Source organism: Gopherus flavomarginatus, chromosome 6 (genome assembly GCF_025201925.1).
Source record: "Gopherus flavomarginatus isolate rGopFla2 chromosome 6, rGopFla2.mat.asm, whole genome shotgun sequence".
Taxonomy (NCBI): domain Eukaryota; kingdom Metazoa; phylum Chordata; order Testudines; family Testudinidae; genus Gopherus; species Gopherus flavomarginatus.
This window is the reverse complement of record NC_066622.1, coordinates 28,664,627-28,692,029: the sequence shown is the minus strand read 5'-3', so window position 1 is coordinate 28,692,029 and position 27,403 is coordinate 28,664,627. Positions and strand designations below refer to the sequence as shown.

General features: G+C 44.1%; 1 protein-coding gene across 4 annotated transcripts in view; it reads right to left on the bottom strand.

The window, feature by feature from the left end:
- Positions 1-1,252: 1,252 nt before the first annotated feature.
- Positions 1,253-27,403, bottom strand: part of DCP1A (decapping mRNA 1A) — a 59,421-nt gene continuing 33,270 nt past the window's right edge. The window contains exons 7-11 of one of the 4 annotated variants that reach the window (XM_050959198.1): positions 18,029-18,787; positions 17,258-17,323; positions 8,228-8,446; positions 6,733-6,808; positions 5,231-5,397 (exon numbers count right to left, since the gene is read on the bottom strand). In XM_050959198.1, coding sequence (XP_050815155.1) covers positions 5,396-5,397; positions 6,733-6,808; positions 8,228-8,446; positions 17,258-17,323; positions 18,029-18,787 — 1,122 coding nt within the window. In that variant the 3' untranslated portion in view covers positions 5,231-5,395. Of the gene's footprint in view, positions 5,398-6,732; positions 6,809-7,298; positions 7,479-8,227; positions 8,447-10,050; positions 10,289-17,257; positions 17,324-18,028; positions 18,788-27,403 lie in introns of those variants that run through there. The other 3 variants (XM_050959197.1, XM_050959199.1, XM_050959200.1) reach the window with 3 other exon arrangements.

The following is a 27,403-nucleotide window of genomic DNA, read 5'->3' as shown; positions in this document are numbered from 1 at the left end:
CAAACAAATGTATTTGAGCATAAGCTTTCATGGGCTACAGCCCACTTCATCTGATGCATAGAATGGAACATATAGTAAAAAGATATATATACATACAGAGAACATGAAAAGGTGGAAGTAGCCATACCAATTCTAAGAGGCTAATTAATTAAGATGAGCTATTTTCAGCAGGAGAAAAAAAACTTTTGTAGTGATAATCAAGATGGCCCATTCCAGACAGTTGACAAGAAAGTGTGAGGATACTTAACATGGGGAAATAGATTCAATTTGTGTAATGACCCAGCCACTCCCAGTCTCTATTCAAGCCCAAGTTAATGGTATCTAGTTTACAAATTAATTCTAGTTCACCAGATTCTCGTTGAAGTCTGTTTTTGAAGCTTTTCTGTTGCACAATTGCCACCTTTAAGTCTGTCACTGCGTGACCAGAGAGGTTGAAGTGTTCTCCTACTGTTTTTTGAATGTTATGCGTGAATAGACTGGGAGTGGCTGGGTCATTACACAGATTGAATCTATTTCCCCATGTTAAGTATCCTCACACCTTCTTGTCAACTGTCTGGAATGGGCCATCATGATTATCACTACAAAAGTTTTTTTTCTCCTGCTGCTAACAGCTCATCTTAATTAATTAGCCTCTTGGAGTTGGTATGGCAACTTCCACCTTTTCATGTTCTCTGTATGCGTATATATCTTCTTACTATATGTTCCATTCCATGCATCTGATGAATTGGGCTGTAGCCCAATAAAGCTTATGCTGAAATAAATTGGTTAGTCTCTAAGGTGCCACAAGGACTCCTGTTCTTTTTGCGGATACAGACTAACACGGCTGCTACTCTGAAAACTATAATACTCACCAGTGGTTTAGGCAGCAAAAACAACAATAGCACAGTATTACCATAATCAATTAGTATAGAGTGACAGCTGCTGAATTAATTCAGACCACCACCAAGTCTAAATCTAAACTGTTTCAGATTAATATTTGGTTTATCAAGTGTCACATCTGCTAGAATGGATGAGAAGGGTACTACAAAAATTAAATATTAAGATGGAAGCCAATGGAAGCAACTGCAGTAGTAGCAACACAGATCTTACAGATTTACTTCTTAGAACAGGATGAAGATTGGTTGGTTTGCCAAATTCAAAATCTAAAATTTAAGGCACCAGGATGAATGACCCCAATGAATCTTTTGAGTTTACACTTATAGCTAGTTTCTATCTCTGCAAATGAAATAAAACACTGGAAGATTGTAAGAGGTGCTGAAATATTTGTTTTTGAAATTTTATTACAAAAATATATTTGCAAACATACAAAATTTTGGATGAAAAATGCTAATTCTTAAACATTTATGCAATAACTTAATATTTGCAAACATATATAGATGGTATAAAGAAGTCCATACCATAATGTTAGTGATGCAGTATCTATGTTTACTGACTTAAAAAAAACTGTTTGCATACCGTATGTTTCCAGAAATCATTACTAGAAATTCCAATGTCTTGAGCATCTTCATACTGTAAGAACATGCAAGTAAATAACAACTGGTTCAGCCAAAAGTGGTAAAAAAAGAAAAAAAATAATCTGACAGTTAAAAATGCATACTTTACATTTTAAAACACCCCCCACCAATGTGCCCATGCACAGAATAGATAAAAATAAATAGTCCATCAGGGAAAGATATTGCAATTTTTGCAATTTAAAGTGGAAGGAAGATATTGCATCTTAACATTTTCATAACAATGTCAGACTAAACTGAGGTGAAATATATTGCACACATTCCTCCTGTAAAGATATGCTGTAAGCAAGAAGCAATTCAAATAGCTGGAAAAAGTGGCTGATTTCTCACATACTTTTAAAGATAACTTTCCAAAGTAATCACTCTCTTTTTAAAGTTTCCCAGTAATTACATACTTGATTAGATAGGGCATTATAGGTTCAAGGAACGTACCAATATGAAGCAAAACAAAATGTAGGCAAAATGAAACATGTCCAGCTGCAAATGTTCAAACATGTTGAATATCAATATCTGCAAGTCAAACATTTGTTATATGAAACTAAAATTAATAATCACTCATTCAGTTTCACACTTTTTGCCCCAATTCTTTTGCAAGTATTTTCTACTTTTACAAGATATATTGCTTCCAAATTAATAGCTGTTCAGTATTTTTCATAAAACTTTGCAATATTAACTTAGCAGCTACAAAACTGAGAAACAATTTTAATTTTGTGAATAATAATAAAGCTGTAAATCTTAAAACCATCTTTGATTAGAAGGTTATCATTTTTAAAGTAACTTAACATTGACCACAGAAAACACATGCTTAGACGGATAATTAATTTTGGGAAAATAGTCTAAACGAATTGTTTTCACTCTCAGAATTAATGAATACAATCACATTAAGTAGTAGTTTTACCAAAACAAAAAGCCACTTTAAATGATCATGTTAAGTTGCTGTGACGACCCATGGTAACTAGCTATGCTTTAGCCATCAGTACATGCAGCTAACATGAATCAAGCAATGAAACAAACTTGACCATTTTCGAATACAAAAGTTCAGAATAATCAGAATAAAGCTGTCAAACAACTTCCACATTATAAAACATCTCCAGTTTTATGTTGCAGCAGAGCTTGTTTTACAATGCAGTTTTTCATTAAAGAGGTTTATCTGATAAATGTTGTCATATTACAAAAAGCACTATCATGGCACTCTGCATATGCAGGAGACTACTGTTCTCCCAGTGTGCGTCTGTTTATACATACAGCAGTTGGAGTAAATGTGAGTAAGAATTCAATATGAACAGAAATCAGTTCTACTCATTAGAAAGCTTGCTTAGTCATGATGATTTAAATTCATTCTGCAAGCTGGGAAGACACTTTTTCAGGTTAGCAGAAGATAAAAATGAAGAGAACTTGGATCTACCAACATCGTGTTGAGGTTCCTGGACAGTTATAACACAAGCACATTAAACAAAAATATAAAACGTTGGGGTTTAGATCATAATCAAACCCTCGTAATGATGTTGATACTTAAAATAACATTCCCTTTATCGTCAACTATTCATGACTTAGAGACTTAAAATGAAAGCACAATCCATATGAGGGAAATCCTCAGTGTCCCATCATTTATATAAATCTTTGGCTATGACATTTTAAAGATGAGACTGTATTTAACTGAAAGTTAACAGAAATGTTTGTAATTTGTATCATCTCAGTAGCTCCTTTTCTCATTTCTATACTTGGAAACTCCTCCTTCCATCCACTCTCCTCTTTAAGCTAGTAGAAATGCTCATAAAAGTCAAGAAAGGACTGCTTCAGTTTTTGCTGAAGCCAGAGAAAGACACCTGTTTGAGGGTCTTGGTTATTGTCCACTAGGACTATATCAAAGAGCACTGCTCTTTAGTTTGTTATTTTTGCCTGTTCTTTCTCCTCCAAAAAGGTCTTCACAAGTTTTATTTATATCAGGTGTTTGGGTTTAGATAAACCAATCAAATTCACATTGCTTTCTGCATGTTATTATAATTCTAGTATGTGAATAGGAAGGTCGCCTTCCTCCTTACAAAAAGTCCAGAAAGTCTTTGTTGCTGAATTCAAATGCTACCATTAACGCTAATATAGTTCTTGGTAAATAGACATGATCACTAGCATGTTTCCCTGAATTCTACACACTTAACATGAAAATACTAAATATTTTTAATTGAAAACACTAAGTTCAAATGCTGAAAAACTCTTCAGAAGGCAGATTTTGCTAAACAAAAATCTTTTCTATTCAAAAACAAAGTTCAAAGTAAAATAGTTATTAGACATGAAAAATGCAAACAAACATTTTGTTATAACTGTAAGAAACCCACTGATTTGTGATGGAGTCACAATTAAAGCTTATTTGATCATTTCCAGTGAAATGACCCAGCACTCTTAACTATGTCAACATTATTACAACTAATCCCTAGGATATCCTATTTTGTAGAGCCAAACAAAACTTGTTCCTTCTTCATTGCAACAGTGCTTGGAAAAAATAAGCAAAGCATCCTAACTGGTTACATTTGCTACAAATTATTCTTTACCAAATATACCAAGACCTCTCTACTCAAAAATCATCCCTCAAAATTACTAGTGCTGGAATCAGCTGAGATCTACTTTAAAGTATTACTAACTACCTTTTCATGCCATATAGAAATAAATATAAGTCACAGATAGACCAGTAGCAGCATAGTAAAATATCATTAGATTCTATTCTGACTTCAAACGGGGAGACATGAAGAAGTCTGATTCTTACACTGGTAAATACTGAAATGGTAAACCATATGTAAGAAGTGTTCACTTTTCAACTGAACACAATGCAACACTACACAATGTGAAAAAAAAATTTGGAGGCAAGGGGTCAGTTTGTAATTGTTCCGCATCTGTATAGTTTTAAACACTACAGTGACAACACAACTGAATAATGAAACTCAATTCTGGAATTGGCTCATCCTTAGCTTAACAGAAACAACATATTTCAAATATCATATATAGCCCCAGGGAATAGGAAAATAATAGTCAGAGTGATGTTCCTCCCCAGATCTGATTTTAAAAAAGTACAGAATCAGACTGTTACTTAAAAGCGCATGATTGCCTTATCCTAGGATTGTGCACACTTTGGATTCAATCTTTTTAGAATAACCGACACGTGTTTCATCGGACACGTTTGTCTCCAAAGATGCGAAACCAAAATCTAACAGAACAGTTTCAAAATAAGGATGTGCAATGGGTAAAAGCTGTTTATTGCTCAGGAATGGGCAAAAGTATTTGTAACCCCTGTCTCAAACATCTAGCTCTAAGGGAACCCAGTTCCAAGCCTGACTGCAGTATCTTCCACCAACCAACCAGTTTATTATAATAAATGAGCCTTTCCAGCCTCTACAAAGTCCTTACAACCAGAAGTGGGTTTTACAACTGAGTTTTGTTCTGATCTGTGTAGTGTACTGTATACCTGATAGGTTAAAAACAGCACTGATCCCCTTAACTCTTCAATACTGAAGATAGTTAGAAATAAAAGTCAGAGAAAACATTTGCACATTCACTTAATGCTAACGAAAACTCATACGCAACTAAACAACTTTTTCTTAGAAACAAAGGTTTGCTGGTGATGATCACAGTGAAACCTAGATCACTTCTGAGCAGATTACTTTAAGAAGTATTTTTAAGGAATAGTCTTTCCCAACAGGTTCAAAATTCAAGACACTGAAAACTAAATATTCTTTTTAAAAAAATATTACAGCTTTATAGATGAGGCATAATTGTTTCAGAAGCAGACATATTGAAGTTAATTCAGTTCAACTGACAGTTATAGTTTGATGTCTGTATTCTTGGTCAGGACTTGCAAGTAGACGTCATGAACAGTACTGAGAAAACTGGAATCATTCTGCAGGAGGGGAAAAGAGCACATGCAGAGCATTAACTAAAAACATACACTTAAGTGCTGATTTTTGCTACTTAATTGTGCATTACTTAAACCTCAAGATGGGGTCTGCGTCTCTTCAGAGGGAGAATACAGGGAGGACTGGCTGCATGAAGGCACTGCTGCACAGGCACCACATAGAACGGGGGAGTGTGAGACTGGGGGTTAGCACCGTAAGATCCATGATTATACATTGCAAGTGGTCCTAACATCCAGCACAAGTAGCACCAGGGACGGCTCTAGCCATTTCGCCGGCCCAAGCACGGCGGCACGCTGCGGGGGGGTGCTCTGCCGCTCGCTGGTCCCGCGGCTCCGGTGGACCTCCCGCAGGCATCCCTGCGGAGGGTTCGCTGGTCCCGCGGCTCTGGTAGACCTCCCACAGGCGTGCCTGCGGATGCTCCACCGGAGCCGCGGCACCAGCGGACCCTCCGCAGGGATGCCTGCGGGAGGTCCACCGGAGCCACCTGCCGCCCTCCCGGCAACCAGCAGAGTGCCCCCCGCGGCAAGCCGCCCCAAGCCCGCGCTTGGCGCGCTGGGGCCTGGAGCCGGCCCTGAGTAGCACTGAGGGACAACAGCCACCATTCCCGCCTTGCAGCGTACTAGTAGTTTTAAGTGGGTGGAAGAGAATGTGCACTACAGTCCTGGCCCTAGACTGGAAGGTACTAGTTTCCTTGTCCCTCAGAACTCCTGCTCACTTCAACCACACCAAGTCCCATTACCTGAGCATTGCAGGGGTGCAGTGAATTCTGCTTTTTGTGCATTCCTGAACAGCAATGACTCCCAAATCCATCTCCAAGCAGTGCCAGCAATTATATGGAAAGACTTTCTGCAATTTCTTACACTTCCAAGACAAATTTGGAAAACAATGCACAGTGTGTTCCTTGGTCTAAAATTCTAGATCAATATATTACTGGGAAACTAAGCATGCTAACTTATATGCAATATTTAAAGCTATTCTAGTTTTCTTGGGTTCTAAATATTCAAATGGTAAAGCCTACAACAGACACCTAATCAATCACCATGAAGATGCAAATAATGCTGAAGGAGAAGAATATTCACTTCAGACCTTTGTATTCTACTGCAGTCACTATTTATAGTAATTCCCCACTTCTGGGGAGGACAATTTTGATAAACCTTCAGGTTCCTGTCTAAATACGGCATATACAGACTGCACATAAAAAGTACTACTCCCTTTGGAACTGGAACAGCACAAATAGCGTCCTCAAGATTACAGGCAGAAAACTGTGCAATCTGCCTCTGATAATAAATACATACATACATAAATAAATAAAAAAGAACACAAAAGACTGGCAGTTGAGCTCAGTTTCCAGGTTTTTCCTGGGTCAGCAAGTGTTTTTTGTTGCAGCTGCAGGTCCTGCCAAAAAAAAAAGCAGATCATGCAAAAGAACAAAAACAGCCACCAAGCTGATTATATGACTTACTGTGGGCCCCTTCCAGCCCTAACAATTCTATCACTAGGAGCTATGTTCCTGTAGTCTTATTTTTAGAGCTGCATTTAGTGCGTAAGACCTATTGATATCAGCGTGGAAAGAGCAAGAGACCCCTGATGTTGCACAAAGTTTTGTGACATTGGTAGTAATTTTACAACAGAAAGAGGCTAAATAACCCGCTTCCTATATGGCTCTATCAGAGCAATAGCTCTGTTGTGATTCACTGAGGCCACGTCTGCCATCACCAAGGGGTGGGAAAAATCTACATCCCTGAGCAATATAGTTTTACTGACCATGCCCCCCATGCAGACAGTGCTATGCTGATGGGAGGACTCCTCCTGTCGACACAGCTACCGCCTCTAATGGAGATGGATTAACTACGCTGACAGGAAAAGCACCACTGTAGCACTTCAGTGTAGCTGTGCAGTTACAGTGTTCTAAGTTTAGACCTGCTCTGAGGAACATTGCAGCAGAAGTTGCAAAACAGAATTGCAGTAGAAATATTAATTGAAGCATTAAAGCACACTCATTTAAAACTTGCTAATTCATTAATCAGAATGCTTGCAGTTTCCATTTCAAGGTGAGCTCATGCCCCTAAAAAAGGAACAAAGAAAACTCATCTGTAACTGGAATATTTTGTTAAATAAAAATATAATGGTTAAGTTACTTCCAGGTTGAGCTATTAATGAAATATGTTTTGATTTTACATACATATTTTCAACTTCTTGTGGGCAAAATTCTGTATCAAATCACCCCTTTCAGCATAAAAATCCCACAGAATGGCACAGGGACTCTGCAACTTTTCTCTTTAACCACAAATTTTGCAGATCCTTTGAGATTTGCAATACTATACAGAGGTCTCTGAGCTCCTTTCCACTCAGAGCAGATCCATTGGAGCTGTGCTGCCAAAGACTGCAGCCCTGAAGTGCTCCCCTGGAATTCCGTTTAAGAAGGTGCTAAGCAGCAGGAGGGGCTCCATAGGAATGTTAATAAATCCTGAAGCTGCATTAACTTTTCTGCAGATTTTTGCAGAGATGTATGTGGATGGTGAAGGAAGAGGCCCAATGCATGTCCCTCGTGGCTTACCCATAGCTGTTCCCCACCTAATCACTAAACCTGGATCCCAGAGAGGAAGTAAATTGTGCCATCCTGGGAAGGAAGACACCTTGAGTCAAGGGACCATCTCTATACATGGGACCTGTGTGGAATCATCAGGCTCCCAAGAGTGCTGACCTCTTGTAACGTCTATTGAATCCAGTAGGAGTTGCCAGTGCACGGAGTCTCATTACTTGCCTCTGTATTCAGAAAAAACCCAAAGTGGTTTAATCTGATACTGACAGTACCTTTATTAGATGTATTAAGGTTTCCTGGAGCTGAGACCTACTGAGAACAGTAGGAGGTGTTGTCTGAATTTCTGTTGCTCCAAGTGTTAGAGGAGAAGAGGAGCTGGCTTTATTCTCTATTTCAGTGGATTTTGTAGCTGACTGCTGGAAAACACTAGGAGACAAGAGGATTGAAGGAGTCACTGTAGTTGTGGCTGTAACAAACTGTGGAGGCACGACCTGCAAAAGAAAGGAAAATAATTAAGCACTCATACACTGTGGAGATGAGTGCCTTTATAAGAACCTGGATGAATTAGCCATTATTGCTACACATGTTATCTAAACAGACATTTAGAGAGTGTTTTTATATCAAATTCCGAACAGACAAATACCTATTTGGAAAGACTAACACCTATATCTGTAGATTATGGAAGAGCCTTTACTGCCTTCATAGATAAGACTGATGCATTTTACCGTTTCAACCTATGACAGGGCTGAGAAAAGTGTTTGAAGTTCTCTTTACTCTTTGGAGGCAGATTACATTTTTGTTAAGGTCAAATAAATCAGTTAATTAGATTAAGAACTGAGAGGATTTAAAATGGCTCCATTTGAAATCTCTCTGCTGGTGTCTGTCTATGCTGTGGATCTTTTGATCATAAATTATTTTTTTAAACACTTGGCACTTTAGGTAGTTGTACAGCTGAAAAAAATCTCATGCAAAGGCAATTTTTTAAAACTAACAAATAGAACCATATACAGCATGATTTCAAAGAAGACAAGATGGAGAAAATAGATTAAACAGCTACTGGGAGACATTAGGAACCTCAGGAACCCTAGAGAATTTACTAGCTCTTCAGGGCACTGGGACCTAGGTTGACCATTATCATACTGAGTTCCTTAAAATGTGTACTTGTACCAAGCTGGCTTTTGTAGCATGTAAGACACAAAATACCAGTATAAAACATTAAAGCTTTACATGCATAAAAAGAAGTGCATTGGAGCTTAATTAGTTGAGTCATATCAGTTTACTTTACAAATATAAAACTTTTAGGAGCTGAACAAGATACAGATTTATCTTCTTTGTAGGCACATTTCTTCTCTGCAATCACTACCCTCTTGTGTTCTTAACTCCATATAAAGTAAATCAGAGTAGCAGGAAATGAGGGTTTGTGTACACTTACAGCACTGCAGCTGCGCCACTGTAGCACTTAGTGAAGATGCTACCTACACTGACAGGAGAGTGTCTCCTGTCGACATAGTGCTATCTACATCGGGAGTTTGGTCAGTATAACTGCATACCATCTCCTCAAGTTTAAGAGCCCCAGAATGTCAGAAGGCTAGATCTGTGTGAGGAGGGTAGGGAAAGCTCACTCTCTCAGGTAATTAATCTGAAGACTCCCTGTCACCTCTGTTTTATATTGAATATACTGATCTACCTGCTTCTTTTGCTTAGGCTTTCTGGATGACCAAAATGTTTGGGATTCATTTTGACAACACCAACAGTTTCGCCAAAGAAGGAAAGCAGAAATAAACAGCGAAACTCAAATAAACTTTATACACAAACAAAAAAGCTTCCCTTGGAAATTTAAAATCTTCCATTATAAAAAGAAATAGGGCAAAACTATCTACCCTGAATGTTTACATAGAGAGTCATATCAAAAGGGTTAAAATATATATGCAAAATATATATTAAATTCAACATAGTAGGGAAAATACCACAGTTAAGTTTCAATTTGAAAATCATCACAGCATGTTTAAACCTGCACATTTAGTCAGTGGCACACCACCAGTACACTAAATTGTCTTTGAGTTAAAAAGTGATGCATTTTTTACTGTGGGCACAAGGCTTAACTGATCATTGACTTCTGGTCAATTTACAGACTGCACTGAACTGTGAACAAAGTCATTTTGCTGCCCTCCCGATTAGAGATGAACATGCTACTAAAGCAGCTTTTATATAATGCAGAAGGAATTAGAATGGCATGATTTAGTAATAGTGTTTAAAAGCCTTACCATTCATGATTTTTGTAAAGCCACTGATCAGTTCAGATGCTGCTGGCCACCAGTAAGGACTACATTTCACTGTGTATTTCATTTAGACATAAATAATTAAATAAAAATCATTAGAGGTCAAGTATATTTTACAAGGTCTGATCTTGCTTTTTGGCTACTGCTAATTATTTTCTGACTGGACTCTCAAAGTTCACTTGGATATTATATTGACCTGGATGTTCAAAAGTTATTCTTTTGTGGTTCTAACAATCTGAAAACGGAGTCTATAAAAACAGCAGGTGGTAGCAGTAATCATTGTAATCACCAACTGGCTACAAATTGTGCTCACAACTAGTCTGTGCTAAAGCACAATATTTTTTTGGACACTGTCCTTCCCTTTGCACAGATTGAGGGCCTTAGTTATTACCCCAACATAAACATTAAGTAAAAATAAGTATGGAACTATGTCGTTCTTCTTCGAGTGATTGCTCATATCCATTCCAGTTAGGTGTGTGCGCCCCGCGTGCACATTCGTCGGAAAACTTTTACCCTAGCAACTCGGTGGGCCGGCAGGTCGCCCCCTAGAGTGGCGCCATCATGGCGCTTGATATATATCCCTGCCGGCCCACCCGCTCCTCAGTTCCTTCTTACCGCCCGTGTCGGTCGTTGGAACAGTGGAGCGCGGCTTAGCTGACCTCCACTTCCCTAGCTACTCGTAGTTCTCGTATATAGTTATACAGTTATAATTCCTTTATATATATATTTGTATAGTTATACGTTTTTTCTCTGCTAACATAGTTAGATTGATAATTGTTAGCGGGGTTCAGGAAGTAGCCCCTTCCATGAACCCGGTGCCGGAGCCCATGCACGGCTCACCGGGTTTTAAAATGGGCTCGGCCTGCCAGAAGCCGATGCCGAAGGGAGATCCACACGACTCCTGTTTGAAGTGCCTCAGGGAATCACTTGACAGCTAAGTACCCCATTTGCAAGGCTTTTAAGCCGAGAACAAAAAGGAGCGGGACTTTCACTTACCCCTCCACCTTGGGCGCCGAGCGATGATCAAGCGGCTGGCAGAAGCGCCTCCTCGGCACCGGACTCCGCCGGTACTGCCAAGGCCTTTCGGCACCGGCCGTCGCCAGCACCGAAGTCGACTCGGCACCGCTCCCTTCCTCCGAGGTTGAGAGAGCCTACAATTCCTGCTGGTGCCTGACGGCTCCCCGGCACATGCCGTGGTAGAGCCCCCTGCTCCTGCTGCTTCCGTGCCACCTGCATCGCAGCCAGAGAGCTCGCCTAAGTCGGATGGCCCGGCACCGACACCTGCAGAGGCACCGATGACATCGACACCGTCGATTCCAGTCCCCCAGGGCCATTGAATCCGGTGCCTAACAGCTCCCCGGCACGCGCCGTGGTAGAGCTTACTGCTCCTGCTGCTTCCGTGCCGACTGCACCGCAGCCAGAGAGCTCGTCTAAGTCGGATCGCCCGGCACCGACACCTGCTGAGGCACCAACGACGTCGGCACCGTCGATCCCGGTCGCACAAGGGCCGTAGAATCCGGTGCCTGACGGCTCCCCGGCACGCGCCGTGGTTGAGCTACTGCTCCTGCTGCTTCCGTGCCATCGGCACCGCAGCCAGAGAGCTCGTCTAAGTCGGATCGCCTGGCACCAACACCTGCTGCGGCACCGACGACGTCGGCACCGTCGATCCCGGTCCCACAAGGGCCGTAGAATCCGGTGCCTGACGGCTCCCCGGCACGCGCCGTGGTTGAGCTTCTGCTCCTGCTGCTTCCGTGCCAACGGCACCGCAGCCAGAGAGCTCGTCTAGTCGGATCGCCTGGCACCAGCACCTGCTGCGGCACCGACGACGTCGGCACCGTCGATCCCGGTCCCACAAGGGCCGTAGAATCCGGTGCCTGACGGCTCCCCGGCACGCGCCGTGGTTGAGCTATTGCTCCTGCTGCTTCCGTGCCAACGGCACCGCAGCCAGAGAGCTCGTCTCAGTCGGATCGCCCCGCACCGACGCTGCGACACCGACGACGTCGGCACCGTCGATCCCGGTCCCATAAAGGCCGTAGAATCCGGTGCCTGACGGCTCCCCGGCACGCGCCGTGGTTGAGCTACTGCTCCTGCTGCTTCCGTGCCAACGGCGCCGCAGCCAGCTCGTCTAAGTCGGATTGCCCGGCACCGACACCTCTGAGGCACCGACAACGTCGGCACCGTCGATTCCAGTCCCACAAGGGCCGTGGAATCCGGTGCCTGACGGCTCCCCGGCGCGCGCCGTGGTTGAGCTTATTGCTCCTGCTGCTTCCGTGCCGACGGCACCGCAGCCACACAGCTCATCTAACTCGGATCGCCCGGCACCGACGCCCACCGAAGCTCTGACGACCTCGGTACCGTCGATCCCGGTCCCATGAGGGCCTTCGAATCCGGTGCCTGACAGCTCCCCAGTATGCACTGTGGTTGAGCCTGCTGTTCCCTCCATGCTGGAGGCATTACCAACGGCGAGGGATCTCATTGCCATGACAGAGTCGATGCTGCCTGACCCCGGCACCGCCGGTGCGGGTAATACACTCTCTTCATGTGACCATCCTCTGTCAGCACAGCAGAGCGGCACCGTTCATGATCACGGTCCCGCAGACACTCCAGATCCTGTCGGCACGCCCGACACCACTTGCAGTCCCGGTGCTGTTTTCCTCATCGGTACTAGTCGCACTCGCTGCACCGGTCGGTATCCCATTCGCCGACCCGCTATCGGCACCGTTCCGACTCCCGGCACCGCAACAGGTACCTTGACTCCTGTAGCCTCTCCCCGAGCCTCGAGATCTCGGTCGACCTCCAGGCACCATTCTGGTTGCGGGTCTGGATCTCGTTCCAGGTACCGGTACGCATCCCGGTGCCGGCTCCCGGTGCCGAGCTGGGCAAGGTCCGATAGAGTCAGAGACTCTGCCTGTGCCTTCTTTTAGTACCTCCATGGCCATCCGGACACGCATGCGTGTCATCCCACATGCGCAGATCTTATGCTCAGGACCACGATTCTGATATGATGGCCAGCGGGCGCCAGCCCCGAAACCGGCCAAGAGTTCGCTGCCGTCTTGGAGGACGGGGGAAAAGAAAAAGGTACCCAGAGCATCCCTCCAGGCCTCGTTCGATGCAGCAGACTCTGCAGCCAGGACTCTGGCCTTTGGTGTCGCCATGAGGTGCATCTCATGGCTCCAGGTTTTAAACCTCCGGCCGGAGCTGCAGTATGCCATTCAGGATTTACCCTTTGTGGTAAAGGCCTTTCGCGGCAAAGACAGCCCCAGGCTGCCAAGCCTAATGGACGATAGGGTCCTAATGCGCTCTCTCAGCATGCATTTGCCAGCGACCAAACGCAGGCCTTTCTGCCCCCACCCGCCATACTCTGTGCCTAGCCAGAGACAGGACTTTGGCAAACGGCGAGGCCAAGGCGGTCGCAGACGAACCTTCCAAGGTGCGCCTGAGGGCGGTGTACCAGTCACAGACCGGGATCCCAATCCCGCTTTCTCCTGGCGTGGCCCTAGTTAATTTCAGATCGATAGATCCTGCGCACGGTGGAGCATAGATACCACCTCTAATTTATTCCAGCCCTGTCCCCGTTCAGGGACCCCTCTCACGAGCAATTCCTCGTACAAGAGGTGCAGACGCTGATGGACGAAAGGGGCAAGGGGTTTTACTCCCGTTATGCCCTAGTTCCCCACTCGAACGCAGGTCTCAGACCTTCCTAGTCCTGCACGGACTCAACCGGTTTAGGATAAGGTTGAAGTTCTGCACGGTATCCCTGGGAACCATTATTCCATCCTTGCCTCCTGGGGGCTACTATGCCGCCCTGGATATGAAGGACGCGTACTTTCGCTACGCCATCTTCCCTCCGCACAGGAGATGCCTCCGCCTTCTAGCTGACTGTCAGTACTTCTGGTTTACGGCCATAGTCGCCGCCTACCTTCGCTGATGTCGGATATGCGTTTTTCCGTATCTGGACGATTCGCTTATCCGAGGAGACTCTGAGACACAAACCACTCAGCGCGTGGGCATCGTCACGGTCTTATTCACAGGTCAAGGCCTGATGATCACTATAGAGCAATCCACTCTGGTTCCCACGCAGAGGTTGGACTTCCTAGGAGCTATCTTGGTCTCCTACCTAGCCGGAGCCTGCTTATCACAACTGCGGTTTTAGGCGATGGCAACAATCATCTGAGGTCTGCAGGCTTTCCCAACGACCTCGGCTCGTACTTGTCTCAGTCTCCTGGGTCCATGGTTGCCCGCAAGTTGGTAACCAAACATGCCAAGCTCCGCCTCCGTCCTTTCCAAGTCCGACTCACCTCGGCGTACCACCCGGACAGGGAGCCAATGGTCATGGTAGTCACCGTTCCCTCGAGCACCTTAGGCTCCCTAGAGTGGTGGCTAACTCCCTCCCTGGTGTGGGCAGGGAGGCGGTTTCCTCCGCCCCAGCCCTCACTGCCCCTGACGACGGACGCATCATCTCTCTGCTCAAGTGCTCACGGTCACCTCCGAGCTTAAGGCCTTTGGTCTTCTCGGGAGCTGGCATTCCACATCAATGCCCCAAAAATGAGAGTAGTCCGCCTGGCGTACCAGGGGTTCCAGCGGCAGCTGCGAGGCCATTGTATCTCGGTGTTTACAGCCAACACAGCGGCCATGTGCTTCATAAGTATCCAGGGAGGGACATGGTCCTCCCCCCCACTTTTTTGTCAGGAGGCCATCCATTTCCGGGACTTTTGCATGGCCTACTCGATGGAGCTGGTGACGTCCCTTCTCCCAGGCGTTCGGAACGTCTTGGCGCTTGGACTCAGCAGGTCTTTCCTGTCTTACGAGTGATCACTCTGCCCCATGTGAGGCGTTCTGCTGTCCAGAAGCGGAGATGTTTCCTCACATAGACCCGTTCGCTCACCGAGAGAGCAGAAAATGCCAGATGTTCTGCTCCTTCCAAGGTCTCTCCTCAGGATCGGTCTTGGGCGCATTCCTGATGCCGTGGAAAGGCCAACTCCATTATGCCTTCCCACTGTTCCCACTGGTTCATTAGGTCCTGCTCAAACTCCGCAGGGGCAGAGCGCGCATCATCATGATCACTCCAGAGTGGTCCAGGCAGCACTGATATACCACGTTGCTCGGCCTGTCAATAACAGACCCAATTACCCTGCCACCCCACCCAGTCCTCATCACTCAGGGCAACAACAGGCTTCGTCACTCGGACCTGCAGCCTCTTCGCCTCACGGTGTGACCGCTGCGTAACTGAGCCGGGGTGACAGGAAGCCTTCCACCTGGTCAACGTACCGGGCCAGGTGGAAGCATTTCTTCTACAGCTGCAATACGCTCGATCTTGCTCCTGCTGAGGTCTCGACCCCCTCTATTTGGCCTACCTCTGGCCTTCAGCGGCAGGTCCTGGCAGTATCATCGCTGAGGATACACTCAGCAACCATCTCTACCTTCCAGCCAGGCTAAGGTGGACGTTCCGTGTTCTCATGCTCTATGGGTTCGAGATCCCTCAAGGGCTTGGAGAGCTTGCACCCTCGGGTGCGCCGCCAGCCCCAACCTGGGACCTCAACCTAGTTTTAATCAGACTTATGTCTCCCCCAGTCGAGCCGTTCACGACTGGCCCTCTGATATACCCGTCTTGGACGACAAACTTTCCTCGTAGCTGTTACATCGGCCAGACGGGTCTCCGAGCTCAGAGCTCTTACGAGGGTTCCGCCGTACACTAGGTTTCACAAAGACAAGGTGCAGTTATGACCGCACCCGGCTTTCCTCCCTAAGGTGGTTTCGGCCTTTCATGTTACCCACAGCTCAACGCAATGGGCACAACCATTGCACTCCTTGGACATCTGTGGAGTGCTCGCATTTATATTGCGCTGCCAGAACCATTTCGTAAGGTGCCCCAGCTCTGTCACGGTAGCGGGCCAAAGGGAGGGCTTGCTTGTTTTCCTCTCAGAGGATCACATCTCGGGTGATGGCAGACTTCCGAACTTGTTATGATTTGGCTCATATTTTCCCCAAGCCACATCATCGTGCAGTTTACCAGGGCTCAGGCTTCATCTGCCGCCTTGCTGGCTCGTGTTCCTACCCACGAGATCTGTCGCGCAGCTCCATTGGTCCTCGGTCCATACCTTTGCTTCGCAGTATGCCCTGGTTCAACAGTCAGGAGATGCTGTAGCCTCTGGCTCAGCAGTTTTCATTCTGCCACATTTCACTCCGACCCCACCGCCTACATAAGGCTTGGGATTCACCTAACTGGAATGGATATGAGCAATCACTCGAAGAAGAAAAGACGGTTACTTACCTTTGTAACTGTTGTTCTTCGAGATGTGTTGCTCATATCCATTCCACACCCGCCCTCCTTCCCCACTGTCGGAGTAGCCGGCAAGAAGGAACTGAGGAGCGGGTGGGCCGGCAGGGATATATATCAAGCGCCATGATGGCGCCACTCTAGGGGGCGACCTGCCGGCCCACCGAGTTGCTAGGGTAAAAGTTTTCCGACGAATGTGCACGCGCGGCGCACACACCTAACTGGAATGGATATGAGCAACACATCTCGAAGAACAACAGTTACAAAGGTAAGTAACCGTCTTTTCTCTACTTACTGCTTCTCAATTTTACTACCCTCTACAAATGAAAATGCTTTTAAAAACTGCTACTGGTTCAAACAGAACCTGGGATTGGAGAGTCAAGATCTACTCTTTCTAGTTCATGCAACAACACCAGAATAAAAGATGATGCAGTCTGCTATTCCTGTTCATACTTCACAAAGCAGAAGAGACTAGTTCACTCACCCATGGCACTGCACAGCTAACATGCAGGGAAGAGATCCCACACTGAAGCGAAGCTATTTTTAATATATAGTCTCTTTCCTAACCATGATAGCATTTTTCAGCCTTTCAGAGATGGAACTAGGACTAATGGGCATGTTAATGACTACAGTCTTGTACTTGAGTCTTCACGATATCTTCACAATACAAGAAATTATTTGCTGTAAAATAGAAAACTTTGACATGAGAAATATTTCATTTGCTGGAGAAAAGTTTATAGGCTTACTTGGCTAGCTTTTGGCAAAGCCTTGGGCTGTTGAAATACATCTGGCTCCTTGTTTTGCTGTATGGTCTGCAATTTGAAAAACAAAAGTATGGTAGATATGTTATTGTCAGCATCTGAATTTCTGGTTGTGTTATCTTCTGTTTTTCCCTAACTAAATTATATATTTTCTTGGATATTACAAGTCAAGGTCTACAATAAGACAGACAGGGTATCCAATTCTATGCAGTTTTTTTATATTTACATATTCCATAAATGGAGCAAAATAATAGATGAAAAACATGTAAAGGCAAGTTGAAAAGATTACAAGATTGGAGTTTACATTTGAAGACTGCAGAATCAGCAACCCTTCTTCAACCATAGTTAAAGAATTCCAAAGACAGGGACTATAGAAGTTGAAACGAAAAGAAACAAACAGAAATTAAATTTGGAACCCAGATTGGAAAATGATGGCAAACCAACCTCAATGAAATGAAGTCCATGCCACGTCAAAATTAGAAATTCTGTTGGCATGACAGAGAGCTACATTGACATGGCTCTGAGAAAGCTACCACCTAAGTCAGTTAGAAAAATTTCAATTATAAACATTTTAATGAGAAAGCAGAAGAAAGCAGATTCCTCATCTACAAGTATTTTAACAAATCATTTAATGCTTACAATGAAACCTTAGAGTTAAAAGCTAATTTCTAAAGAAGTTCAAATTTAAAGGACAAAGCATTTATTGCCTGGCAATATTTTAAAAGAAATACAAGCATATATAAAGCCATAGAATACCTGAAGGGGTGTGATTATTTTGGTACTCAATGATGCTGGTTTGGTGTGGGATTCTTTGAAGCTTTCTGGTGTTGCAAGTTGGCTAACTGTGGATGAAATGCTAGGTGCCATGGTAGTTTTACTAAGAGACTGTTGCATTTGGTCCTGCTGTGGGGTCAACCTGAGTTTCTGGAGAAGGTCAACATTTGGAAAGGGTGTATTTGAAGCATTTCCTGTATTAGTTGCTGCCAAAGGTGCTATGAACTGGTTTTGGCCAGCAATTAGATTTTGTGGCATGTGATTCACATCAGATGGTGGCTGATTCATAAGTGGGGACATTTGTTTAGCAGCTTGATGCATAACTTGCATTATATTACTGTTTGGGTTTAGGTTGGGAAGTATCTGAGCAGAAGGAGCTTCTGTTGTTGAGGCTGAATTAAGAATAGGGCTTAATTGAACTGTATAGTTTGAAACATTCTTCACGTCAGGCTGCAAAACTGAAGCTGGAGCAATCAGCATGGGTGTTACCCGCTCTTGCTGATTCAAGGTACTGCCATTGGTTTTGACACTTGTACTCTCTGGTTTCCCCAATGGTTGGTGTGTCACTGCTGTTTGCTCAAGTGAAAAAGGCAAGAATAAGTTGTGCTCTCTGCCAGCAGTGTCAGCTTGTAACTTCTCCATTCTGTCTGGATTAGGATATGAAACTGTTGGTTGTTCCTTTGGCAAGGAGGTTCCAAATAATTCTTCCACTGTCAGATGTTTGTGCGTTGACTGGAATGGCTAGAAAAAGGAAGAAAAAGTGTTGAGAGAACTGGTGAAAAAATAAAATACATCCCATCTCACACACAGAAGCTGTTACAGTATTCAGAGCAAAAAACAGTTGGGAAGAATACTTTCTGAAACAGGAAGTCAAGGTGGGTGAGGTAGCATCTTTTATTGGACTAATTTATGTTGGTAAGAGAGACAAGCTTTTGAGCTTACACAGAAAGTAATAGTTTACTACACACACAAGAATTTCAGAGCTTGCCATCTCACCCAAGTGAACATACTAACTGTAAATTAATTACAAAACCATTGTATGGATCTGGGTTGTAAGTACTGTTGTACTGCCACAGAGCTAATTAACTCAGTGACTGCCTTAGGCTATGCACTACAGCATAAACTCAACAAAAAGACAATCACTCTATAGATATACAATGTGTTAATCAATTGACAGCAACACAGCTGCCTTGAATGGCAGAGTATTCAAGATCTGCCAGATACTGCATACTTAGAATTGCATGCCAAAACAGGTAACAAATGGAATATAAAAAATCTGTGCATATCAACATGGCTCATACTTGGTCTTTTTGGATAGAATAATTTATACCAGATATTCAACTAACTGAATGACACCAACTTTCACCACATGATCTTGAAGCTTTTCAACGTAGGTGGTAATGTAAGAACAAAAAGGCAGTTTCAGGAACCCATGATCCATGAAAGGAAAGAAAAACACTGCAATTACACTTGGTGCAGAAGGACTATGCTTGGAAGACAAAAATGTTATCAAGGGCTCCCAATTGTGCTTCAGTGTCATTGCTTCCAGCTAACCTTGCAGAATCAGATTTTTAAAATAGGCCTTACCCTATTTTTAAAAGTACTGAAAGTTTTTCAGAATGTTTTATTATTTTATCTACAAGATCTACTTCAGTGGTCTCCAACCTTTTTACGCACAAGATCATTTTTTGAACTTAAAGATCAACCCAGGGTCTACCTTGCCCCTTCCCAGAGGCCCTGCCCTGCTCACTCCATTCCTCCCTCCCTCCGTTGCTCACCGTCTCCCACTCTCATGCACTTTCACCAGGTTGGGGCAGGGGGTTGGGGTGCGGGAGGGGGTGCAGGCTCTCAGCTGGAGCCAAGGGGTTCAGAGTGTGGGTGGGGGCTCCCGGCTGAGCCTGGGGCAGGGCCTTGGAGTGCAAGCTCTGGGAGGGAGTTTAGGTGCAGGCGTCATATGGTCACACTGCACCTAATCTCATAGAATCCACAGGACATTTCATGAGTTTTACTTTTAAATAGTGTCATTTGTGGTTTATAGATGCAAAATCCTTCAGGGAGGGTCACCAATCGGTGTAATACTCTCAACTGTGAGGTGTGCACTGGCTGAGCCTGGGGCATGGGGTTGGGGTGCAAGAATGAGGAACGTGGGCTCTGGGAGGAGTTTGGGTGCAGGAGAGGGCTCTGGGCTGGGATGGGGGGTGTGGGGTCTAGGAGGAAGCTCTGGGCTGGGGCTTGGGGTACAGGAGAGGGTGTGAGGTGCAGGCTCCATCCGGGAGGCTCTTACCACAGGCGGCTCCCAGCTGGTGGCGCAAAGAGGCACCGTGGCCCCACGCTGCTCCCAGAAGCAGCTGCCTGGTGGCACATCTCTGCTTGCGACCCCCGGGGGTTCGGGGCAGTGGGTTTCTGTGCGCTGCCCGTGCCTGTAAGCACTGCCCCCACAGCTTGCATTGACCAGGAACTGGCCAATGGGAGATGCGGGGATGGTGCTAGGGGCGAGGGCAGCATGCGGCGCTGCCTCGCTGCCCCCCTGCCCTCGGGGCTGCAGAGACATGTCAGCAGCCAGCCACTTCTGGGAGTGGCGTGGAATCACGGCAAGCAAGCAGCCTCCAAGCCCTGCTGCGCTGCCAGACTTTCCCAGAGATCGCTATCGACTGGCCAAGGTTCCAGAATTGACCAGTGGATTGCGACTGATGGGTTGGTGACCACTCATCTACTTTCATATGCCGTTACCTGCAGCAATAAAGTTGACAGTCTAACAACTTAAAAGGTTTCTGTAGTAAATAAACAAACCTTTTCTGGTAAACTAAAAAGATAAGAAAGGCCTAAACATGCAAGCTGTATCCATTCCAAAGGGGCCTCGTGTGTGTACATTTAATAAGTTTTCCTATATATTTTATTATTTTTAAATAAAACAAGCCCATTACACAAACTAAAAACCCACCACTATTAGTGTTAGCATTACATATTACTTTGATCACTTATAATTGTGCACTGCACTTTGGAAGAAACAGACTGCATCTGTTCAGATGAATTTTACAACAGAAATTTCAGACACTGAAAAAAGTGAAGGTCATCAGTAATAATGGATTAAAAGGTGGGAGTGGGAGATGGAGGAAGCAGAATGGTTACAACAATAAGATTAAGCAGTTACTCAGTAAGGCATATACAAATCTTGATAGTTGTATTAGATTTTTATTTAAAAAAAAAAAAACACCTCTTCTTGTAGGCAATACAACAGATGTTGTGACAAGTGAACTCTTGGAATTTCAAAGTATAGCTTGATACTTTAAAAAATAAAAATCTGGTTTATGTATCTCTGAGTTATAACCTGACTGCTATTAACTTCAGTTTTTCTCTATATACTTTTTAAAAGAATGTTCACTGAAGAACAAAATATTCTGAAGGAAATTAAATATCTTGTACAAAATTAATGTGACAAGCGTCTTCTTGTTTAAATCAAAGAACCCTGGAACAGCAGGCTTAGACCCACCTAGATTATGCTGCATGACTGGCTTGTCATAACACATCTTACTATCTTAAGGGATTTCCTATATTTAAAATTTTGCTTTGCTACTTTTAAACATGATAATGTTAAAATACAAGTTGTTTTATATTAGTAGAAAAGGAAGAACACAGTCAATTACCAGTTATAGTATGATTTGTTTTCATTCTCCAGTATAACACATATGGAAAATATTGTACTCTCTGTTGATTTTATTTTCCAAATGTTTTAACTTTGGGTGCTTCTAATAGAAAATGGCTGCCTTTTAATTATAGTCAAACCTCGCAATAACGCGCCCCGCCATAATGCAAAAGTGCATATAATGCGATCATAAGTTGGCTCCCCTTTAAGGCCTAATACCAGTGGTCCCCAATGCCATGGCGCCCGCCGGGACATTGATGTGCCCCTGCCTAGCGCCCAGCAGGAGCGAGAAGCCGCGGCCCCACGCCTACTGGAGACAGAGAGCACCGGCGCTCGCAGTCTCAAGAGTTCTCTGTCCCCAGCAGGCATGGGGGGCTGCAGCTTTTCTCCCTTGCTGGACACTAGGGGGCGCACATCAATGCACCGTGTGGGGACCACCGACTTAAACAGACCGGCTTGAAACCCCTCTATACCGTGACCCCGCATTTATCGCGATGGAATTTTTTGGACCCCAAACATCACGTTATAGCAGGGTTTCACTGTACTTTAAAAGCAACTGAAAAGCTAAGGATTCTTTACACTGGAGAAGTAGTAGCAGGAAGATTAGCAAGGCACTCAGAGTGACGAAGGTTATAGGGAAAATAAATCAAGTCACACATTCGCAGCTGTTCAATAAAAGGAAACCAAAAAGGAGTCCAAAATTAAAGTGCAGCTTAGTTAGAACAAAGAAAAGGATGGGTGTGGTAGTCTCCTAAAAACTGTATCCAAAATAGGGCAAAGAGTACAGAGCATTTGGGAATTAGATGGACAGCAGAGTTGGGACCTATCAGCCTACTCAGTGTTACCTTTAATACATGCAAGAAAAAATTACAAAAAGATCATATTACCATTGTCACATGGCCCAAGTGCATCACTGGGGGGGAACGGGGACTATATTGCCTAAATCAACAGAAAGACACATAAGGAATTCGTAATTCCACCAGACAATGCCCTGCCAGCAGCACTCAGAAATTCAATTCTAGGACTGTTATCAAGAGCATGCCAGCTGACATCACATGTTTCTTTGATAAGGTAACAAGCCTTGTGGATGGGGGGAAGCGGTAGATGTGGTATATCTTGACTTCAGTAAGGCTTTTGATATGGTTTCCCATGACCTTCTCATAAACAAACTAGGGAAATGCAACCTAGATGGAGCTCCTATAAGGTGGGTGCATAACTAGTCGGAAAACTGTTTCCAGAGAATAGTTATCAGTGGGTAAGTGTCATGCTGAAAGGGCATAATGAGTGGGGTCCCGCAGAGATCAGTTCTCTGTCCGCTTCTGTTCAACATCTTCATCAATGATTTAGATAATGGCATAGAGAGTACACCTATAAAGTTTGCAGATGATACCAAACTGGGAGGGGCTGCAAGTGCTTTGAAGGGTAGGATTATAATTCAAAATGATCTAGACAAACTGAAGAAATGGTCTGAAGTAATTAGGATGAAATTCAATAAGGACAAATGCAAAGTACTCCATTTACGAAGGAACAATCAGTTGCACACATACAAAATAGTAAATGCTGCCTAGGCAGGAGTACTGTAGAAAGGGATCTGGGGGTCATAGTGGACCACAAGCTAAATATGAGTCAATAGTGTAACACTGTTGCATAAAAGCAAACATCATTCTGGGATGTATTAACAGGAGTGTTGCAAGCAAGACACGTGAAGTAATTCTTTCGCTCTACTCTACGCTGATTAGGCCTCAACTGGAGTATTGTGTCCAGTTCTGGGTGCCACATTTCAGGAAAGATGTGGACAAATTGGAAAAAATCCAGAGAAGAGCAACAAAAATGATTAAAGGTCTACAAAACACGATCTATGAGTGAAGATTGAAAAAATTGAGTTTGTTTAGTCTGGAAAAGAGAAAACTGAGAGGGGACATGATAACAGTTTTCAAGTACATAAAAGATTGTTACAAGGAGGAGGGAGAAAAAATGTTTTTCTTAACGTCTGAGGATAGAACAAGAAGCAATGGGTTTAAATTGCTGAAAGGGAGAGTTAGGCTGGACATTAGGAAAAACATCCTAACTGTCAGGATGGTTAAGCACTGGAATAAATTGCCTAGAGAGCATGTGGAATCTCCATCATTGGAGGTTTTTAAGAGCAGGTTAGACAACAACTGTCAGGGATGATCTAGATAATACTTAGTCCTGCCATGAGCACCGGGGGACTGAACTAGATGACCTCGTCAGGTCTCTTCCTGTCTTATGATTCTATGAAGTGGCATCCAGGTTCCAAACCACACAGGCTTTAGAAATCAATGTCAACAGCCAGAAGTACATCAGTTATCTACCGGCTTCTGGGTGCAATACAGGTCTGTCACATCTTACGCTGGGATTACGTTCCGCAGTCAGCGCGTAAAGCAAAAATTGCATATAATCAAAATTACATCAAGTGTAATGGCAGGCAGAATCGCCTGCACTACAGGTACAGTATTAAAATTCTTACTTTTCTCTCTTTTTTTTTTGCCGACCGCGTAAAGCTGAAATTACGCATGTTAAATGCACGTAAGATGCAACACACCTGTATACAGAATGTGCAATAACTACCATTGCCACCCAAGCAGACAGCTGTTTTCTACAGCAGATGATGTCGTTTCCAGACGATCTTCAAAAGATAGGCTCAGTTAACAGCATGAGTCAATAATCCAATATGGAGGTCACAAAGGCATGGTTTTGTTTGTTTTGCAGTTTTCACAACAATGTGAAATGCACAGTTGTCTCCCCAGATGCAGATGAAAGGCATTTGGGACCAGTAATGCCACCTGAAACTCCAGGAACAATCAGTGATACAGGAATCACCCCCTTGAGCTGCAAACTTCCTTAACAAAGAGTTGAGGCACATCCTCAATAATGGGGGGGGGCAATACCCCCATTATATCCTCAATGCTTATCTCAACACACCAGTTTATTTTCAGGCTTTATCTGGACTGAGATTCAATCATTTCACATTCATCCAGATTCTAGGTTTGATGAGGTACTAGGAAATCAGCCACCAGACTTAGATGGAAAGGTAACAGAGCTGCATGTAATCATTATAATCAAAATGCTGCAGGTCAAAATCATCTCTAGCTCCACCGGCAACCTCCCAAAAACATCATTGCTTGTATGCAACTGCTACAGAAATGGCCTCTGGGGACTCCCAACAACTGAGCACCTCAAAGGAGTCCTGCTCTTGTCCAATCATTCCAAGTTGCCAGCCAGTGCATTTTACCCTCACTCCCTGAACTTGGCAGTGTCCGCAAAATATTGATGTGAAATTTTATACACCTAATTTGGATGATGAAAATTTTTTCAGCTGCTGTGGCACAAAACAAAAGGTTAAAGTTGAATAATGGCATCAATGGATTTCTTGTTAGGTTTTTTATTATTATGGATTAATCTCATGCAGAGAGTTATACTATATAATGTAATGTGTAAAAGTTTGAAGTGAAATAGTGTGATAGTTAAGGATCTGAAAAAGCATTGGAATCTTGGCTAAGTTTGTAAAGAAGGGCAAGTTTTTCACTTTGCATTTCCATCCAAATAAGATTATTTTAGAAGCTTTTTCAAAATTATTCATTTACACAGCAGGAGGTGCACTCATCTATATGGAGTTTTTACCAATGCCTCCATGATGAAGAGAATGATAGAATAACACTGTCACAATCAGAGTCCAAACATCCCAAGGGAAGAACAAGGCGTCTGAACCCCAAAGAATTAGCAGTTGATTCAACTGATTGTATGCAGTGTTACTGTGTATAAAAATATGTCAAGTAAGGTCTTTTATGAAAATCTGTAACGTTCTAAACTTAATCATCATTATGTGACATGTATACAGATTATGGTCATGAATTTATGAATTTGTGTATATGGAAAATTGTGCTCATAATCTGTGGTGCAGCTTCACCTCCATGTCACAGCAGGGTTGTAGGCAGTCAGGCAGGGAGGAACTGCCTCCTCAATCTGACGAGACATGGGGCACGTCTACACTTAAAACACTGCATCAGCGCAGCTGCACTGCTGTAGCGCTTTAATGAAAACACTCTATGCTCCTATCAGCATAGTTAATCCACCTCCCCGAGAGGCAGTAGCTATATTGGCGGGAGATGCTCTCCTGCTGACAAAGAACTATCTACACAGTGGATTAGGTTGGTACACTAACTCCTCACTTAACGTCGTCTCGGTTAATGTTGTTTTGTTGTTACATTGCTGATCAATTAGAGAACATGCTTGTTTAGAGTTGTGCAATGCTCCCTTATAATGTTATTTGACAGCCACCTGCTTTGTCCACTGCTTACAGAAAGAGCAACCCACTGGAACTAGCTGGTGGGGGCTTGGACCCCGAGTGGACTGGCAGCCCCCGTATCAGTTCCCTGCTCCCCTAAGTTCCCTGTGCCTCAACCATCTGGCAGGCTATCAATTGCCAGGCAGTTCAGCTGTCCCTCCCCCCACTGCCGTGTGCTGCTGCTGCCCCCTGCCTTGGAACTGTTCCCGGGAGCCTCCTGCTTGCTGTGCAGGGGGGTCGTGGTAAGAGGGGTGCTAATGGCAGGGTATCCCCTTCCCCCTGCTCCTGCCCCCCATCTCCACAGAGCTTGGGGGTGGGGTGGGGAGACACTACAGGGCTCAGGACGGAGGAAGTTTGCTGGCAGGAGCCGCTGTCTTAACTTGCTGATCTACTTAAAAAGGCAGTGTTCTTAGAGTGGGGTCAGTGTATTTAAAGGGGCAATACGCATCTCTCTCTCACACAGACACACACGCGCGCACACACACGGTGTGTGTCTCTGTCTCTCTCTGCCATGCTGTCTCCCCTCCCTCCATCTGTGCTGCATTGTGGAGTGTGAGGCTACATTCACAACGTGTTAACCCTTGAGGGCTCAGCCGAGTGCTAGTTCATCATTTAGGAGCAACGCATTCCCTGGGAAATATCCCACCCTGACTTCACCACTTCAAGCTTCACAATCATCACTGCCATGTACAGTATTAAATCGTTTGTTTAAAATGTATACTGTGTATGTGTATAGACAGACAGACGGAGTCTTTTGTCTGGTGAAAAAAATTTCCCTAGAACCTAACCCACTCTATTTACATTAATTCTTATGGGGAAATTGGATTTACTTAACATCGTTCCAGCATTTTTCAGGAACATAGCTATAACGTAAAGCGAGGAGTTACTATATAACTACATTGCTCAGATTTTTCACACCCCGGACAATTATACTGATACAGGTCTGTAGCATAGATCAGACCTAGCTGCAAGCACCTAGCATTGTAAAACAAGGAAAAGACAAGAAGTGAGTCTTTAGATTTAATGGGAAAAGACAGACATCCCAGCTACAGTTTCTCCACCCTGAATAACCAGGAGTCACCAAGCCAGGAGACAGAGAGAGAACGAAAAAGGGCAAAAGCCCTTTTAAAAAAGGAGGCCTGAAACGGAGGTCTTCATCCAGAAAGAAAGGGACCGTCACTTGGCAGGTTCTCTCCATCAAATGCTGGATTCCCTCTATGGCAGGGGGTCTACTGGGAAACTGTTCAAAAGGCAATAGGTAACTTGTATTAGAAAAGGGATTTAATTTAATTTGAATGTGTAAAGCCTGAGATTGGGTCTTTATGTTTATTTTCTTGGTTACTTGTATGTTTGTTTCCCTTTACTATTTCATTTTTGAATCTGTGGTTTTTCTATTTAATAAACTTTT